Below are 20,654 nucleotides of genomic sequence, written 5' to 3'. Positions count from 1 at the left end.
GTGTGTTTATTTTTTATTACTCTTAGGTATATGCAGCGAAATAGAAGCGAAGTTTTCCATATAAAAATAGCACAATGACATCTTGAACGAAAAATTTCGTTACCCAAGTAACAATTTGGTTTGTATAACCTTAGAACTTGATTATACTTCTTGTAGGTGCGGTAAAAGTTTTATAGAGATAAAATTAATCATGGTGAGAAGCTTCTCTGGATCATTATATAAGCAAAATTATTAGTTGCGTAGGTCTAAATATTGTGTTCAAATTGTAGGTCTATTGTAGGTCTATACACGTGCCCCCGTGCCCCTCCCCCCCCCCTGGATCCGCCGTTGGGTCGAATTGCGACATACGATTAATTCCAACTTTTCACGAGTTGATATTCTTCTATGCTCTATGAGGTTGTCACTTTAGTCACCTGCGGCTTAAATTCACATTAGTCGACTTCCTAAATTTTTGTCGAGCTAAAAGCTCCCATAAATGTTATCGATTCGAGACATACACTATCTCCCAAGATAAATCTCAATCGGATAAAACCTCTAGAAAATGTTTGACCCCATGGGTGAAATCCCCATGAGAAAAGGCACCCAATGGACAAAATCTCAAATACATAATTTTTTCTTCCACTTTCTCCAAATCCCCAAAACTCTCCAATGAGCCAAAAAAAAAAAAAAACGAAAAAATATCATCGAGTATTCTGTCAAAATCAAAATAAAAAAAATTAAAAATTAATTTAAAATCAAGAAAAATCAACAGAAAATAATTTTTAAAGCAAGAAATAAATGAATTAAAAGTGAAAAAACCAGCAAAACTGCTCTTGGAGTCAAGAAAAATAAAAAAATAAATTACAAATGAGTGAAAACTCTTCAATTTTTTGCTAGAGCTGCGTACTGAAAAACGAAAAGCAAAACGAATTTTTTCGTTCAGGATTTCGTTAACGAAATTTTGTATGGAAAATTTCTTTTCGCTTTAGCAGCATACTAGGCTTACAGCAGAAATTTATCACACAAATTTTTTTTATAATATTTTAAATAAGTTTATTTGATAAAATAATAAAACTTAAAAATGAATTCACTTGACTTTTTTGTTAAAAGTTTTTTCTTTTTTAAGAAATGTCAAATTTGCGGACGTAAATTGAGAAAGGAAAGTGAGTTTACGTCCGAAAACAAAACTGAATCGAAACCGAGCAATCCGCTATTATGGCTGTGACATGTGATTTGCATGTATTTGGGAATTTTCGTACGTCAACGTACGCACTCTTTCGACTATTATAGTTCGGCCTTTATGCTTAACTGTTATACAAAAGAGTATAATGTGTTATAAATGCATTTTCGTCAACAAAACCAAGAGGATTTTCAGTAGATGTCACGGTAATCTATATTCAAACCTAGATTATGAATCGTGAAAATAGATTTTGAACATTTTACACAAAATCTAGATTTTTGTTCGGCATAAAAACCATAATCATATAAAAAAAAAAGACCTAATGTAATCACAGCTCAAGTTATTTGTATTCTTCCAATAATTTCCACCAGGTACCGCCATAATCGTTTGAGTGAAAATTGTTTTTTTTTTTTTTTTTGTTAATCTGTCAAATATTTGACAACCATAATAATCTGTCAAAAATCATAATTCATCTTTCTTTGCATTTTTTCCATTCACACATAAATTTTCTCTTTCAAAATAAATACAAAAAAATTTAGTATTTTCTTTCATTTTAATTAAAAAACAAAACACTTCTTTGCCAGATAGAATTATCTGCAATCAAAATGCACAATTAGAAGTTATACACAATGAATCTACAATCATTATTTCGGGATTTTAATCCCAGGTATGTGCCGAGAAAAAAGAAAGAAAACAAAGAAATGTTGTACCAGTTGATATTAATAATATTTGGAATTATTTTTTTCTAGCAAATTCATTGTCCACTGCAGCTTGTTCACATTCATAACACTCTTTTGCTTGCGATTAGATGGTTATATAGGTTAGTTCAAACAAGGTTCTTATAATTGTAACTAATCTACTTTGTTTTGTTAAAAAGATTGGCCTTATTGGGCAATATTTACACCACTTTGGATATGGAAGGGCATTGCCGCCTTGGGTGCATCAATTGGAGCAATTGTCTGGTGTAGATATCCACATTATAGGTAAATTCTATTATTTCATTCATAGTGAAGTGCTGTAAAGCATAATATTTGTAAGATCTAGGAATTTAGGAAAGTCAATGAATCTGTACAACAAGAGTGTTGGGCTGCATTACTAAATAGCTAAACAAAGTTAAAAAAAAAAACCGCTCTCGATTACAACAATTTTTAACCACAATTTACTGAAAAACGTAAAATTGGAATTGCTATCTCATTTTAGATTTTGCTTAAACTTTTTAAACATGCTTTCTAGGACTGTAGGGAAATAAATCTATGGGGATTTAATTTTAAGTTGCGTCGCTTACCCGCTACCCGCATTCATTTTTATGTTATTACAATAATTTTTCTTCTGAAAACTTTTCTAATCTTTTCTATACCAACGACATTTTTGATCTTTAAAATAGTGATACAATTTTCAAGCACTTAACCCTCTACTGCATGAATTATGAACGAAATGAAATAAAAATTTTTTTTAACAATTTTTTAGCTTTATTAGGGGTTGAAAATAGGTATTACATAATTTTTTTAATTTTTTTACATATATATAAATTTTTAGAAACATAAACCATATATGGGTTAGTATGCAGCAAGTCAATTTCCAGCAAACAATTAATAACCCATGTATGGTTTAGTATGCATTCAAGGTATGTTTTGTAAAATATGTTTTTATTACATTGGACTTTCCTTATTCATGGAATTTATTCAAACTCTTTCTTTTATCATTGTTGCAGAAGAACACCTTCCATTTTCTACATGTACACAATACGTTTTCAGTCCCGAAATTTGATATATTGGTGCTTTTGTTTGCCATTCAGGGATATGGTCGATGTTTTCAGTTAGTACTAAATTCAACGGCTTTTGTCCTTGGTTGTTGTGAGTGACTTGGAGTTTCGGGATAAGATGTGGCTGGACTTCCGTGACTTGTATAACTCCCTCAGCTTTGTTTTGTTCCATCTCTGCTTTGATCACATGCCAAAGCTGAAGGGCATCATCTTTTTTGTGACATTTTAGGTGTTACAGATTTGCAAAAGTGCTCGGAGATGGCTTGTTTGATGTTAAAAAGGGCCAGAATCTGAAGCTAGATCGTCATCACTTCGAAAGCCATCACCAGTTTTAGCATTAACACACTCATTTTTTCCATAGAAAGTCTTCCAATTCATTTTACAAAAAAAAAAAAATCCCACAAAAATCAGTAATGTAAGTCGCCAACGCATGATAACCCATATATGGTGTTTTGGAAAAAACGCAAAAAAAGACAAAAATCATTAAAAAAACAAAAAACAAACTTCTTAAACATATAAAAGTATAATAAATTCAGACGAAACTTATTTTTAATTGGATGCAACTTACTTATTTCTTATAAAAAAACACTTGAAAAGTTCACACTTTTATTCACTGATTTGCACTTTCGACATGCTCTTGAAACAATGACTTTATTTTAGAATCACGACTCTCTTACTGATAATAAAAACCGGTTAGTTATAAAAAAATAGACATAGTTTTATTAAAGTTTTTTCTTTTTGACATTTGGTGCAATATAACAAGAATAAATCGATATGAAATCGATAAACCATACAGCTATGGACAAAGAAATAGCACACTTTTGATTTTTCTTACAGAAATTTGATTTATTTGGGACCTTTTAACTTATATATTATAATTTTTACATCAGGGCATGCATTAGCTTATGGGAATTCATAAAATTAATAATTATAAATTATTTTATTTCAATTCAATTTTTAAAAATATAATTTCTAGAGAATACCCTTTTTGCTTGTGGACAAAGAAATAGCCCACATTCCGAAAATCATAAAAATAATCATTTCTAAGCAAAAATTCTTACAATTTCCAATAAATTCAATACTACTAAGTTAGTAACTTGTTAGTAGACCACAATTTTTCAAAGTTCTTTTGCACCTCTTTGGTAAACTTTCAACTAACGTCTGGTATCCACTTTGTGGAGTACGGCACCACGCTTCTTTGATTCTGGCCCAAAGATCGTTTGAATTTTTGAATTTCCTTTTCCCACGCTTAACCTTGACATCAATTTATAAGTTTTCTATGGGGTTAAGATTGTGAATTTGAGATGGCTAGGTGCAAACATCGATTTTTTCGTCCGAAAACCTATCTTGTACTATTTCTGATGCATGTTTGGGTCATTGTCATGTATGAATCTCTAATTAACTGGCGAGAAATATGGTTCCTCGGTATTCTAATGTAATATTAAGACAAAAGAATTTATCAATTTTTCCATCCACCTAACCAATGGGTCCTTACCATGCCAGGAAAATGCGCCCCAGACCATCAAATCCTATCCTCTTAGTTTCATCGTCTTGAGATAATACTTTGGCTTGTCCTTTTAACATTTTAGGCGATGGACAAATGTTTTGTTATCGGTTCCAATGCGGTTAACCTTTATTTCATCACTCCAAAAGACTCTCATTCAAAACAGCATGTTTTTATTCAGATTTTTTATAGCTAATGTTAGGTGATCTTTCATGTGTCTTTTTATATCATTGGATTTTTTTGCTTACCTGTCTGTACAACTCAGCATCATTAAGTATCCTTCTTAAAAGTCTGCTTGACACTTTTTTCGCCGAATTCTATATTTACTTCGGGCAAAATCGTGCGAGATGACATAAAAGGCCCACATTTGCGTTTCTTTGTGATCGCTCTATCCACTCGTATGGAAGTTTTGCGGGGAAGAAGTTAACGCAATTTTATTTCAGAGTTTAAATTTCTATTTGCTCTTTCCAAATAAATGGCTTTATCCATCATTTATTAGAAAAATTTAGAGTTTAAGCTAATTAAGAAGGATTTTTCCCTTGACTATGAAACTCGAAAGTAATTCTCCCTTTTTTCGCAGTTTAATGATGTTTTCTGCCTATTTTTTTCAAAAATACTTGTTAATTAAATAGTAGCAATAAAATGAATGCATTTTCGTCTACAACTTTTGAACGCGGAATAAAAACTTAACGGTTAAACAAATGTGTGCTATTTCTGTGTCCACTAGCGAAAGAGACAGAAAAGGCATTATATTGCTAGTGCAAATAAATATAGAAAATAACGGTACTTTTAAGATATTTTTGTCTCCATCACTTTATTTCGATAATATACCAAAAGAAAAAAATTTATAAAAAGCATTCCTAATATCTAAAATTCGATTCGCATGATTTTTCTCAATAGTGTGCTATTTCTCTGTCCATGGCTGTATATGGGTTAATATGCGGTAGAGGGTTAAAAAAAGAAAATAAGTTTTTAAAATATGCATGCATGATATGTATAAAAAACCACATAATTTTATAAAATATCAATATTTCTTCAAGAAATAAGAGATAACGAATATTTTCTTATACTCATATAAATGTTGTTTTATTTAACAAACGTTTTCGAGAATTCTTCTCATCTTCAGGTTTAAATTAAAAGAGAAGAATTCTCGAAAACTTTTGTTAAGCTAAGTAAACAGTTCTTCTAGCAAAAAAAAAAAAACCAATGTATTTCCTATGGGAGGGATTTTTTTTTAGATTTTTTCCGAAAAAAAATATTTTTTAACTCACCATAGCTGTAAAGTAAACCAAAATTTAAAAAAAAAAATTATATTCACTACGATTTTTTTTTCTCGCAAAACAATATGCAGCCCAAACTTACAACTGTCATCTGTTGGCTCCGCGAAATTAGGCCCCAGGAAATAAGGCCCCAATAAAAAAATGAAATAAGGCCCCAAAAAAATACACACTAAACAACAACAACAACGAAATTTCTCAAATTTTGGGGTGTTATTTCATTTTTTGGGGCCTTTTTTCATTTTGATTTTGGGGCATAATTTCATTACGAAATAAGGCCCCCATGAAATTAGACCCCAACACTTATTTTGGGGCTTACTTTCATTTTATTTTAAAAACAATTTGGAGCTTTATTTCATATTTCATAATTTACATAAAAATGCTATACTAAATTATCTTTCAAAAAAACTGTTGTAAAATTTCGCTTATCAAGGACCCAGAATTGGCAAAGTACCGCATATTGTGGACTCCCTGTTGGTTTGCAGCAATATCTTTACATTGAAAAGCATTAGTAAGTAACAGAATAGCTGAAAAAATCGCGCTATTCTGTTACTTACTAATGCTTTACAATGTAAAGTATTGCTGCAAACCAACAGCGAGTAACAGAAAAGCTGCAAGAAATTGAAAGGCATTCGTTTGCAGCACGATCTTTACATTGAAAAGCATTATTAAATAACAGAATAGCTGAATTTTTTCAGCTATTCTGTTATTTAATAATGCTTTTCAATGTTAAGATCGTGCTGCAAACTAATGCCTTTTCATGTTAAGACCGTGTAGTAAACCATCAGGGAGTAACAGAATAGCTACAAGAAATCGCGCGATTTCTTGCAGCTATTCTGTTACTCCCTGATGATTTGCAGTACGATGTTTACATTGGACAGCATTAATAAGTAACAGAATAACCAAAAAAAAAACACAACAACAGTTTGAAACATCCTTGAGGAGCAATTTTAAAAGTTCCGTCCATAAAGATGGTTCTGTTGGTTTGGGGTGATATTTCATTACCAAAAATAAATTAATTATGAAAAAGAAAAATTGGGGTCTTATTTCATTTTTCTACAAAAGTTCAAAACAAGTTGGGGCCTTATTTCATTTATTTTTGGGGCATTTTTTCATTTCGATGGGGCCTTGTTTCACTGGGGCATATTTTCATTATGAAAAAATACCCCAATTTGGGGCCTTATTTCATCTTTTCTTTTGGGGCCCTATTTCCTGGGGCCTAATTTCGCGGAGCCTCATCTGTTTACGATAGATATTTTTTTTTTTTTTCAAGAAAAACATTTTTTTCTTCACCACTTATTTTTTTTTATCAAAAAGAACTGTATACAACATTTATATGAGTATAAGAAAATATTCTTTATCTATTATTTTTAAAGAACTCATGTAGTCTCCAGGAAATTGAATTACATTTTTATTTGAAATATAAAATATGATGCTCAATCATTTTCATTTAGCCTGAAGACATAAGTCTTTAATATCAGACACAAAGAACTCATAATATAAGTACAACAACTTCGAGATTTAGCTCGAGAGTTTTCAAATGATTCAAATTAACAAAAAATTGAATAACAAATCTCTCAAAATGGACTCGAAATCGTTGTTTTAAAAGGCTTATAGCACAGATAACACTGGTCAACAAAATTTAACTTTTTTTTTGCCACAAGAACCAAAATATACTTTTCTAGTAGTTTTTCTGAAGGTTTTAGGGTTGCTGAACTCAAATCCGCAATCGGAAAAATTCTATTAGCCTCCGTTCTTGAAATATAACCGTTATAAAAAAAAAACCTTTTTTTCCATTTTATAACGGTAATATTTCAAGAACGAAGGCTAATAGAATTTTTCTGATTGCGGATTCGAGGTCAGCAACCCAAAAACCTTCAGAAAAGTATATTTTGATTCTTGTGGCAAAAAAAGTTAAATTTTGTTGGCCAGTGTTGTTTCTGATTCAAAGACCGCAACTTAAATTTTAAATATCTCGGGCAATAAAAACGATATCGGAAAGATTTAAACATTTTTTGAAAGAATAAAAATAGCTCTCATAGGCACCGTTACAAATTTATTCATAATGAATTACACCACATAAAAACATAACCTCGAAAACAGCCAAAATTACGTTTTTTGACATTTCCTAACGGTAATATTTCAAAAACGAAGGCCAATCAAATTTTTCTGACTTCAGATTCGAATTTAGCACCCCAAAAACTACTAGAAAAGTATATTTTGGTTCTTGTTTCAAAAACCTTGTTGACCAGTGTAATCAATCTTGTCTGCTCAAAAAAATATGAATCATTTTTTTCCTTACCAGACAAGCCTTACCAGACAAGGAGCTTTCAAAAATAAAGCTGAAAAAGCTCTTTTTCAATTGGACATTTTTTTCTCACTCACTCTCATAGGAAAGAAGAGGTTTTTTTCAAGAAAGAAGATGAGCGAGATGATTTTGTGTGTATTTACTGAATATGTTAAAGCTTTTGGAAAAGCTTTTTTTGGTCAATTTCAGTTTCATATATCATTTCTCTCCGTATGATTAAGACATCCGTATAATTTATTATCTGTTCTTATAGTTTGGGTTTTATTTGTTGAATATTCAAGATAAATGTCTTCAGGCTCGGGGAAAATGATAGAGCATCATATTTCGCACTTAAAACATATATATAATTTACAACATTGAGACAATCTACATAAAGTGTTAAATGCAAAATGCATTTTATCCATTCTTGAAGTGCGTCACAAGGATACAACTTATGTAAAATGTATGTAGGACTCAATTACATCAAAAAATAACAAATTCATTCCTGGCCGCGTAACGTCCACGTACCATACAAATTTGCCCATTCTCCTTTTTTTCTGTAAGATTTTAAAATCATTTTATGTTTCTTTTATGAAAATTTACATACGAAACCATTTCCGAGTTGAAAGATGTAACTTTTTATAATTATTAAGGTTTGCTTTTAAAAAAAAATTAATTTTTGTATTAGTATTTGCTTAAGTTTTTGATCCTTTGTACGATTGGCATTCAGTCACTTTTATCAACAAATTCAAGTCTGAATTTCGTTTTTGTTGCCAATATGCACGAAAAGCATGCGTTTATTTTTAAAATATGCAAATAAATGCAAAATAATATGCATTTATAGTAAAATATGCAAAAATATGCACTAACGATTGAATTCCATTTTAAAGGAAAACTCCTGATTCGTATACATAATTCGTTACAATGCTTTGAATGTGTTTCTAAAAAAATATGTATTTGCATGGAAATCCGATCTCTGCTTCTAAATAATAGTTTTGAGTATATACAATATATATTAAAAAATCATGTATCATTTATCCTTGAATTTAAAACAAATTTTAAAATCTGGTAATTTTACTGTATTTTTGTGGGTTTTGACTTACTCCAAAACTTCGGATATTATGTGTACTTGACTGATACTTATCAAATATTAAATTTACATATGTACATATTACAGTTGAAACTCGATTACCCGGGGTTCGATTAACCGAAACGCCCTATTTTATCCGTGATGAAAATATTTGACATTTTTAATTGGATGCAACTTACTTATTTCTTATAAAAAAACACTTGAAAAGTTCACACTTTTATTCACTGATTTGCACTTTCGACATGCTCTTGAAACAATGACTTTATTTTAGAATCACGACTCTCTTACTGATAATAAAAACCGGTTAGTTATAAAAAAATAGACATAGTTTTATTAAAGTTTTTTCTTTTTGACATTTGGTGCAATATAACAAGAATAAATCGATATGAAATCGATAAACCATACAGCTATGGACAAAGAAATAGCACACTTTTGATTTTTCTTACAGAAATTTGATTTATTTGGGACCTTTTAACTTATATATTATAATTTTTACATCAGGGCATGCATTAGCTTATGGGAATTCATAAAATTAATAATTATAAATTATTTTATTTCAATTCAATTTTTAAAAATATAATTTCTAGAGAATACCCTTTTTGCTTGTGGACAAAGAAATAGCCCACATTCCGAAAATCATAAAAATAATCATTTCTAAGCAAAAATTCTTACAATTTCCAATAAATTCAATACTACTAAGTTAGTAACTTGTTAGTAGACCACAATTTTTCAAAGTTCTTTTGCACCTCTTTGGTAAACTTTCAACTAACGTCTGGTATCCACTTTGTGGAGTACGGCACCACGCTTCTTTGATTCTGGCCCAAAGATCGTTTGAATTTTTGAATTTCCTTTTCCCACGCTTAACCTTGACATCAATTTATAAGTTTTCTATGGGGTTAAGATTGTGAATTTGAGATGGCTAGGTGCAAACATCGATTTTTTCGTCCGAAAACCTATCTTGTACTATTTCTGATGCATGTTTGGGTCATTGTCATGTATGAATCTCTAATTAACTGGCGAGAAATATGGTTCCTCGGTATTCTAATGTAATATTAAGACAAAAGAATTTATCAATTTTTCCATCCACCTAACCAATGGGTCCTTACCATGCCAGGAAAATGCGCCCCAGACCATCAAATCCTATCCTCTTAGTTTCATCGTCTTGAGATAATACTTTGGCTTGTCCTTTTAACATTTTAGGCGATGGACAAATGTTTTGTTATCGGTTCCAATGCGGTTAACCTTTATTTCATCACTCCAAAAGACTCTCATTCAAAACAGCATGTTTTTATTCAGATTTTTTATAGCTAATGTTAGGTGATCTTTCATGTGTCTTTTTATATCATTGGATTTTTTTGCTTACCTGTCTGTACAACTCAGCATCATTAAGTATCCTTCTTAAAAGTCTGCTTGACACTTTTTTCGCCGAATTCTATATTTACTTCGGGCAAAATCGTGCGAGATGACATAAAAGGCCCACATTTGCGTTTCTTTGTGATCGCTCTATCCACTCGTATGGAAGTTTTGCGGGGAAGAAGTTAACGCAATTTTATTTCAGAGTTTAAATTTCTATTTGCTCTTTCCAAATAAATGGCTTTATCCATCATTTATTAGAAAAATTTAGAGTTTAAGCTAATTAAGAAGGATTTTTCCCTTGACTATGAAACTCGAAAGTAATTCTCCCTTTTTTCGCAGTTTAATGATGTTTTCTGCCTATTTTTTTCAAAAATACTTGTTAATTAAATAGTAGCAATAAAATGAATGCATTTTCGTCTACAACTTTTGAACGCGGAATAAAAACTTAACGGTTAAACAAATGTGTGCTATTTCTGTGTCCACTAGCGAAAGAGACAGAAAAGGCATTATATTGCTAGTGCAAATAAATATAGAAAATAACGGTACTTTTAAGATATTTTTGTCTCCATCACTTTATTTCGATAATATACCAAAAGAAAAAAATTTATAAAAAGCATTCCTAATATCTAAAATTCGATTCGCATGATTTTTCTCAATAGTGTGCTATTTCTCTGTCCATGGCTGTATATGGGTTAATATGCGGTAGAGGGTTAAAAAAAGAAAATAAGTTTTTAAAATATGCATGCATGATATGTATAAAAAACCACATAATTTTATAAAATATCAATATTTCTTCAAGAAATAAGAGATAACGAATATTTTCTTATACTCATATAAATGTTGTTTTATTTAACAAACGTTTTCGAGAATTCTTCTCATCTTCAGGTTTAAATTAAAAGAGAAGAATTCTCGAAAACTTTTGTTAAGCTAAGTAAACAGTTCTTCTAGCAAAAAAAAAAAAACCAATGTATTTCCTATGGGAGGGATTTTTTTTTAGATTTTTTCCGAAAAAAAATATTTTTTAACTCACCATAGCTGTAAAGTAAACCAAAATTTAAAAAAAAAAATTATATTCACTACGATTTTTTTTTCTCGCAAAACAATATGCAGCCCAAACTTACAACTGTCATCTGTTGGCTCCGCGAAATTAGGCCCCAGGAAATAAGGCCCCAATAAAAAAATGAAATAAGGCCCCAAAAAAATACACACTAAACAACAACAACAACGAAATTTCTCAAATTTTGGGGTGTTATTTCATTTTTTGGGGCCTTTTTTCATTTTGATTTTGGGGCATAATTTCATTACGAAATAAGGCCCCCATGAAATTAGACCCCAACACTTATTTTGGGGCTTACTTTCATTTTATTTTAAAAACAATTTGGAGCTTTATTTCATATTTCATAATTTACATAAAAATGCTATACTAAATTATCTTTCAAAAAAACTGTTGTAAAATTTCGCTTATCAAGGACCCAGAATTGGCAAAGTACCGCATATTGTGGACTCCCTGTTGGTTTGCAGCAATATCTTTACATTGAAAAGCATTAGTAAGTAACAGAATAGCTGAAAAAATCGCGCTATTCTGTTACTTACTAATGCTTTACAATGTAAAGTATTGCTGCAAACCAACAGCGAGTAACAGAAAAGCTGCAAGAAATTGAAAGGCATTCGTTTGCAGCACGATCTTTACATTGAAAAGCATTATTAAATAACAGAATAGCTGAATTTTTTCAGCTATTCTGTTATTTAATAATGCTTTTCAATGTTAAGATCGTGCTGCAAACTAATGCCTTTTCATGTTAAGACCGTGTAGTAAACCATCAGGGAGTAACAGAATAGCTACAAGAAATCGCGCGATTTCTTGCAGCTATTCTGTTACTCCCTGATGATTTGCAGTACGATGTTTACATTGGACAGCATTAATAAGTAACAGAATAACCAAAAAAAAAACACAACAACAGTTTGAAACATCCTTGAGGAGCAATTTTAAAAGTTCCGTCCATAAAGATGGTTCTGTTGGTTTGGGGTGATATTTCATTACCAAAAATAAATTAATTATGAAAAAGAAAAATTGGGGTCTTATTTCATTTTTCTACAAAAGTTCAAAACAAGTTGGGGCCTTATTTCATTTATTTTTGGGGCATTTTTTCATTTCGATGGGGCCTTGTTTCACTGGGGCATATTTTCATTATGAAAAAATACCCCAATTTGGGGCCTTATTTCATCTTTTCTTTTGGGGCCCTATTTCCTGGGGCCTAATTTCGCGGAGCCTCATCTGTTTACGATAGATATTTTTTTTTTTTTTTCAAGAAAAACATTTTTTTCTTCACCACTTATTTTTTTTTATCAAAAAGAACTGTATACAACATTTATATGAGTATAAGAAAATATTCTTTATCTATTATTTTTAAAGAACTCATGTAGTCTCCAGGAAATTGAATTACATTTTTATTTGAAATATAAAATATGATGCTCAATCATTTTCATTTAGCCTGAAGACATAAGTCTTTAATATCAGACACAAAGAACTCATAATATAAGTACAACAACTTCGAGATTTAGCTCGAGAGTTTTCAAATGATTCAAATTAACAAAAAATTGAATAACAAATCTCTCAAAATGGACTCGAAATCGTTGTTTTAAAAGGCTTATAGCACAGATAACACTGGTCAACAAAATTTAACTTTTTTTTTGCCACAAGAACCAAAATATACTTTTCTAGTAGTTTTTCTGAAGGTTTTAGGGTTGCTGAACTCAAATCCGCAATCGGAAAAATTCTATTAGCCTCCGTTCTTGAAATATAACCGTTATAAAAAAAAAACCTTTTTTTCCATTTTATAACGGTAATATTTCAAGAACGAAGGCTAATAGAATTTTTCTGATTGCGGATTCGAGGTCAGCAACCCAAAAACCTTCAGAAAAGTATATTTTGATTCTTGTGGCAAAAAAAGTTAAATTTTGTTGGCCAGTGTTGTTTCTGATTCAAAGACCGCAACTTAAATTTTAAATATCTCGGGCAATAAAAACGATATCGGAAAGATTTAAACATTTTTTGAAAGAATAAAAATAGCTCTCATAGGCACCGTTACAAATTTATTCATAATGAATTACACCACATAAAAACATAACCTCGAAAACAGCCAAAATTACGTTTTTTGACATTTCCTAACGGTAATATTTCAAAAACGAAGGCCAATCAAATTTTTCTGACTTCAGATTCGAATTTAGCACCCCAAAAACTACTAGAAAAGTATATTTTGGTTCTTGTTTCAAAAACCTTGTTGACCAGTGTAATCAATCTTGTCTGCTCAAAAAAATATGAATCATTTTTTTCCTTACCAGACAAGCCTTACCAGACAAGGAGCTTTCAAAAATAAAGCTGAAAAAGCTCTTTTTCAATTGGACATTTTTTTCTCACTCACTCTCATAGGAAAGAAGAGGTTTTTTTCAAGAAAGAAGATGAGCGAGATGATTTTGTGTGTATTTACTGAATATGTTAAAGCTTTTGGAAAAGCTTTTTTTGGTCAATTTCAGTTTCATATATCATTTCTCTCCGTATGATTAAGACATCCGTATAATTTATTATCTGTTCTTATAGTTTGGGTTTTATTTGTTGAATATTCAAGATAAATGTCTTCAGGCTCGGGGAAAATGATAGAGCATCATATTTCGCACTTAAAACATATATATAATTTACAACATTGAGACAATCTACATAAAGTGTTAAATGCAAAATGCATTTTATCCATTCTTGAAGTGCGTCACAAGGATACAACTTATGTAAAATGTATGTAGGACTCAATTACATCAAAAAATAACAAATTCATTCCTGGCCGCGTAACGTCCACGTACCATACAAATTTGCCCATTCTCCTTTTTTTCTGTAAGATTTTAAAATCATTTTATGTTTCTTTTATGAAAATTTACATACGAAACCATTTCCGAGTTGAAAGATGTAACTTTTTATAATTATTAAGGTTTGCTTTTAAAAAAAAATTAATTTTTGTATTAGTATTTGCTTAAGTTTTTGATCCTTTGTACGATTGGCATTCAGTCACTTTTATCAACAAATTCAAGTCTGAATTTCGTTTTTGTTGCCAATATGCACGAAAAGCATGCGTTTATTTTTAAAATATGCAAATAAATGCAAAATAATATGCATTTATAGTAAAATATGCAAAAATATGCACTAACGATTGAATTCCATTTTAAAGGAAAACTCCTGATTCGTATACATAATTCGTTACAATGCTTTGAATGTGTTTCTAAAAAAATATGTATTTGCATGGAAATCCGATCTCTGCTTCTAAATAATAGTTTTGAGTATATACAATATATATTAAAAAATCATGTATCATTTATCCTTGAATTTAAAACAAATTTTAAAATCTGGTAATTTTACTGTATTTTTGTGGGTTTTGACTTACTCCAAAACTTCGGATATTATGTGTACTTGACTGATACTTATCAAATATTAAATTTACATATGTACATATTACAGTTGAAACTCGATTACCCGGGGTTCGATTAACCGAAACGCCCTATTTTATCCGTGATGAAAATATTTGACATTCATCTCGACAATAAAGACAATGTATTTATTGAAATTCTGTTATCCGTAATAAACTCTACTATCCGTAACTATCTTTTTGGGCCAAAAATAACGGTACTTGTCATATACCGATTTTAGTTAAGTTAAAATTTACCAAAAACGGCTCCAACGATTTTGTTAAAAAAAAATTCAAATGTAAGTTTTAAGGCAAAGTTTTTTTTTCTAATGAAAAAATTATTTTTTGAAAATCATTAATAACGGTACCTGCCATAGAACCGTCTTTCTCAAACCCGATTTTGTTCGGAACTACTTTTTCGATTTCAACGAAATGTTTGTTAAAAAGCATTTAAATAATTTTAATATAAATCAAAAAAAAAAATTTTGAAAAAAATAATTTTTGGATTAAAAAAAAAAAATTTTTTTTTTTTTTTGAAAAATCATTTTTTCGAAAACCGGACGTTGAATTTTTTTGAAATTTTGGTTATAGGTGTTGATTAGTGATTTATACAAATGGCATACCAATTTAATTGATAATCTGTTTCAAAGAACGATTTAGAACGATTAGTGTTTAAACAAATTTCTTCACAAAGCATAACCTGAAAAATAGTAAAAAAAATTTTTTAACATTCTAACGGTAATAATTCAAAACCGGGAGCTGATTGGACTTTTCTGATTCAATACACCAAAAACGATTTAACTATACTTTTAAAAAGTAGGTATAGTTTAGTCTGGGCAAAAAAAAGTATAATTTTGAAAACTAGTGTTATAAATCTGCCTTTAGGCCTGCGTTATATAAAGTTTCATTGACTTTCCCTTGACTCCGAGATATTAATCTTACGGCTCTCCATTAACAACTTGGAACACGTAATCACTATTAATTATATTCCACAGATTAGAAGGTGATTCCTACACACAATTCAAGGCAATGTTGATCTCTCTTTCCCTTCATTTGATACTTTTGATGTTCGAACTATTGGCATGTGACAAACTCACCTCGGGTCGTCATATTTGGGTTCTGGTCTTTATACCGCTAATCTTTGGCAGTGTGGCCAGTGTTGGGGCTTGTGTTTGGGCTGTTAAACACGATCGATCATTTGAGCTGGAATTATTCCTTGCAGTAAATGCTTTGCTGTTTGTTTCATTGCCCTTGAAGTTGGATGGTTTTGTTTATTGGAGTTGGGAAGTTGTCATTGTTCCAATGTGGATTGTTGTTTGTTTGAGTTTAGTTAGTAAGTTAAAGACAGATAAGACTTGGATGTGTGTTTGATTTTTAATAATAATTTTATTTAAGGTGTCCTTTACAACATTATTTTCTGTGGAATCATGATGAGAACTCCAGAAATATCATTGCAACAGAAGAAAGCGGCTCTTAACTCTGCCATTGGCAATGCATGCACTGTACTGCCATTGTTATGCTTTCAGGTAAGTTAGTTTTTTTTTGTTCATCAATTTCGAAGTTCAAAAATGTATTAAAAAAAAAAACTTAATTTTCTATGTTTGACTTATCCGGGAAAATATTCGGGAAGATTCAAACCACGTATTTACGTTTTTGTAGTCCTTAAGTTGTGTCGAAATGTTTGCATGCTTGCAAGAACTTTTTGTTTACAGTTTGAGTTCCATACTCTATGATTCTCTAATATAAAGGCTGGAAACTGTTGCGTGATCAGCAACTTATGACTCTTGGGACGACCTTCTCCATTTATACAGACGGAAACAAAAACTACACGAAGTATTTTTCTCTCAAAAAAGAAAAGAAGTATTCTCCCTCTTCCTCTTCACCATTTAAAGTGGCGGTCACAGTCTCTGTACCTAGTTTGGCTTGCCACCTAAGATGAGGTTTTCCAATGCCGTTTTCCATGGCGCTCTAGCCATCTTAACCCAGGTATTTTCAGGTTTCTGACCACACCGTTGTCGCTGTAAATTGCGTATAGCTCCTGGTTGAATCTTCTCCTATATTTTACCCTGATAGACACTAGATTAAACATTACTAGAAGAATAATTTTCCCAAAGCAACTCAAAAGGTTTTCACCAACTCATGGTCGATGTCGATATACGCGGACTTCTTTAAAATTATATCTGCACTTCGTTTTTGTTTTATTCATTCAAAACCCTTTTGAGCTGTCTTCTCTGGATACTGGATACCAGCAAATGCACCACTAACACATTGTTTCGTTCTTCCGAAAATAACATATAACCCAGGAAATGAACGGACTTTTTAAAAATTGTGCAACTGGTGTTGGTTTCTGAGTTGCACACATTTGATTCAAATACGATGTCACATCGTCTTATTCTCCACAACCGAACGAGTTTAGCGTCCATAGTATCATCCAAAAAGAAAAAAAAAACTGATAGGTATTAATCCGCTGGGTTCAGTAAATTTATATCGAGAAAACATTCTAATTCTGCTTTTCTTAAATAGCCTGATGGACCATGTATATTATTTCCAGATGAATCCATGGAATTATTGGTGTTAAACTCACTTTCCAGGGTGCAAAGAAAGCTCTCCCCAGCCGAATATAAATCTCATCATGCTGTGAGTTACTACAGACCAAGCCAAGCTCCCCTATAAGCACTTTCTCTTCGTATATGTAAGTCTTCATTCTCTGATGGTAAACTCCTATCATGTTTCAAAATCAACAAAAGACAGCAGAGTACCTTTAATTCAAATTATTTTGAAGGAACTTTTTTCCCATCATAAACTCAAGTCGTGGAGAAAGGTAAAAAGGATTTTCATTCCTTAAGTATGTAGAAGATGGCACGAATCCGTAAAGGATTTTCCAACGATGAACTTTTCGTACTTAAAACCTTAGAGCGAATTCTATAGATAAGTAAGCAACTGTGGTATGCATCGTCAAAGCCGCTGTTCTCTAGCACAAAGTATTTAGCTAGCATTCTCCACTATTAAATATGCTGGAAGCTAAACTTGCCCAACGTAGTAATTAGTAGTAAAACCTTTGGGAAAAAGTGAGGAGAAATAAACAAAAGTGCAAACTTAAGCAAAAATCCAAGAAATAGCATAAATAAAGGTCTAAAATTGTATTTTACTACTTTTTGGTGTTTTTTTTTAATTTTTCATTGAATATGAACAGTTCTACATAAATGCAAGAGCGAACGTCTTTTTGACATTCATTTAGTTAGATTTCTAGTTTTGAAAAAGTTAATTCTATTAACGTTTATTCTGTCCGCCTTTTTGGAACCACCATTTTGAAAAAAATAAAAGTTGGAAGATTTTTCGTATTTATCAGTGTCCTAAATTTCATGACAAACGATTTTTGATGCATAAAGCACCAAATGCACCTATTCTGCTAATTCGATTCCCGTTAATCGAATGATTCACTTGATTAAAAACATCAAATTGGTTTTGAAAAACTTCTATCCTTTTGTTTTTGAAATTTTCAAGAAAAACTACACAGGTCACTTCCCTCTAAGTCGAACTTCCTCTTAGTCGAATTTCCCCTTTAACTGGAACCAATTTTCGTATCCCGTAAATATTAAACTTAGAGGTAGTCGACTGATTTCTTAAAATTTAGTTTTTGCTGCCATTTAAACGCTTTTAATTAATATGTGACTTGGGATGGGATCTTAAATTAATAAAAAAAAAAAAACGAGGAATAAGTTACCCTTAATGAAGCTCTTTGTACTTGATTTTTGTCAAATATTAATCTTAACCATTTTTGTTATTATAGGTTATAATTGCTGATAAACTCGAAGGTGAATTGAAATTTCCCTACATTGTCATCTTTAGTCCGTTGCTAGTGGCCATCTTTACGCTTATCATTCTAAGTTTTAGCGCCAAAGGAGGCAACAAATGGTGGTTTGGAATTCGTAAGAGTTTCAGCCAATTCCTACTCTCAACCATGCCTTTCCTTCAAGAATACGGTAACATATCTTATCACACCGACAACGGTGGACAATCGATTCCTCTCGACTCGACCAATGTGCACCTCAGCGAGTACGAAAAACACGATAAAAAGAGTAAAAAAGGTCTCAAGAATGACAGCATGAAACCTGTTGTTCCCATTATAAGTATTGATTTACCTGATTAAATTTTTATTAATTGTATAAGTTTCATGTTTCAAAATTATACAAAAAACAAAAAGAAATAACAAAATCCTTCCTACAAAATAATAAAATGTAATGTAAACTGTTTTAAAACACAAAAACTTCCTGTAGCACAAGCAACGCAAGCAATTCCCACCCATCAAAATGATCAAGTTCTTTGCGCCATGTTCCTCAGAATCTCTGTTATTAACTTTTTAACTACCTACACTTTTTCCCCACCCACCCATCTCCTTATCACAAACCACATAATTTTGAAAAAGAAAATCAAAGTATAAAAGTAGTTATTGTATTAACGAAAAAGAAAAAATGTTTTTAACTTTAAAATTAATAACAAAACAATTCAAAGGTTTTATATTGAACTTCGATCTAAATGTAAGCCTACTTTTAGTAAAAAAAAAAAACAACAACAGAAAAAAAAAGAGTGTTATATGAACCGCACTGATTGAAACAAAAAACTTACAATAATTAATTACAATACAATATAGTTGTTAGTTATATTTTTTAATATTTAATTTTTTTATTATTATTTTCAATTCATATATTTTTTAAAAACTTTAGTTTAAGTTCTTTATTTAATAATTTAAGATGATTTATTGAAAACTAGATTTAACAAAAGAAAAAAAAAATTAAAAAATATTAATGTATATCTATTTAAAAATACATATATGGAAAAAAATATAAATGGAAAGTGAACTAATTGTAGCACAAGGTTTTTTATTAATTATTTAAATTTCTTTTAAGGTGGGAAATACCTCTGGATTTTATTTTTTTCTTTGCTAAAAAATTCATTTATGAAGAAACTATTTTCAGTGGTCTCCGATTCTTGTATTTTATTTTAAGGAATAGATTTTTTAAAAGATTTTCAGAATGCAAGACTTCACATCTGACAAAAAATAATTCAAAATAAATGGGAAGAAAACTAGAATTCGGAAAAAGTGGATCCATGTACCTATTCTGCCTCGAGAGAGTTGAGTTTTGGGAGTTTTCCTAGAAGGAAAATTGGACCTAAATTAACAGTAGGTACTTGTCATATGAACATTGTAGAAAAGGATAATTTTCTCAAAAACGCCTTTGATTGAATTATTTTTTATGGAATTCGGCAGATAAAATGTGACTAAATAAAAAAAAAGTAATAACGATAACTTTAATTATTCTGCATTACATTAATTCATTTACTCGAAATGAAATTACATGTTCGCATTTCACTAATTTACATTTTCTGATCGAATTTTTCGGATTTTTCAGATTTTCTTTGTTTGTGTTCGTGAAATTGGTGACTTTTTCAAAAGCAGTAGGCCGACCATCACCTATTCTTTGCTCTGCGTAAAGTGATCACCAAAACCCTACAGGTGCAAACATTTTGATGAGTATTCGACTCACTCACTGGAGACCGAGATTCGATCCCTACCGATGCTCATTTTTTTTTTTTTTATTTCTTAATCTTCTTCTCCATTGTCGACGACAGTCATGATCTCGAATGAGATCGCAGCTCTCCCACTTTACTGCTTCACACTACGGCTCCGCATGTGGGGTTCGCCAAAATTTCACGAAACGTTATCGCATTTTTGCTTTTTTTTGCATTTTGCTGGAGGGTGACCTCGCCAA

General features: G+C 31.0%; 2 protein-coding genes across 2 annotated transcripts in view; one reads left to right on the top strand and one right to left on the bottom strand.

The window, feature by feature from the left end:
* The window catches only part of LOC129908853 (band 7 protein AGAP004871-like), a 60,729-nt gene that overhangs the window by 26,895 nt on the left and 13,180 nt on the right, over positions 1 to 20,654 (bottom strand). The gene's annotated exons all lie outside the window — the stretch shown is intronic.
* Positions 1,624 to 19,751, top strand: LOC129908852 (transmembrane protein 185B). The gene is made up of 6 exons (XM_055985652.1): positions 1,624 to 1,826; positions 1,909 to 1,979; positions 2,037 to 2,142; positions 15,879 to 16,216; positions 16,279 to 16,409; positions 18,674 to 19,751. Exons 1-6 carry the CDS (start codon positions 1,789 to 1,791, stop codon positions 19,031 to 19,033), a joined length of 1,044 nt encoding a protein of 347 aa, XP_055841627.1. The 5' UTR covers positions 1,624 to 1,788; the 3' UTR covers positions 19,034 to 19,751.

This window comes from Episyrphus balteatus, chromosome 2, assembly GCF_945859705.1.
Source record: "Episyrphus balteatus chromosome 2, idEpiBalt1.1, whole genome shotgun sequence".
NCBI lineage: Eukaryota > Metazoa > Arthropoda > Insecta > Diptera > Syrphidae > Episyrphus > Episyrphus balteatus.
This window is presented reverse-complemented; position numbering and strand designations above follow the sequence as displayed.

Bases quoted from the DNA above. Each gene is read 5' to 3' on its own strand.
- LOC129908852 (XM_055985652.1), top strand. From the start codon at position 1,789: ATGAATCTACAATCATTATTTCGGGATTTTAATCCCAG. The intron at 2,143-15,878 runs GTAAATTCTATT...TATATTCCACAG, and splicing joins TGTAGATATCCACATTATAG to ATTAGAAGGTGATTCCTACA. The intron at 16,217-16,278 runs GTAAGTTAAAGA...ATTTTATTTAAG, and splicing joins TGTTTGTTTGAGTTTAGTTA to GTGTCCTTTACAACATTATT.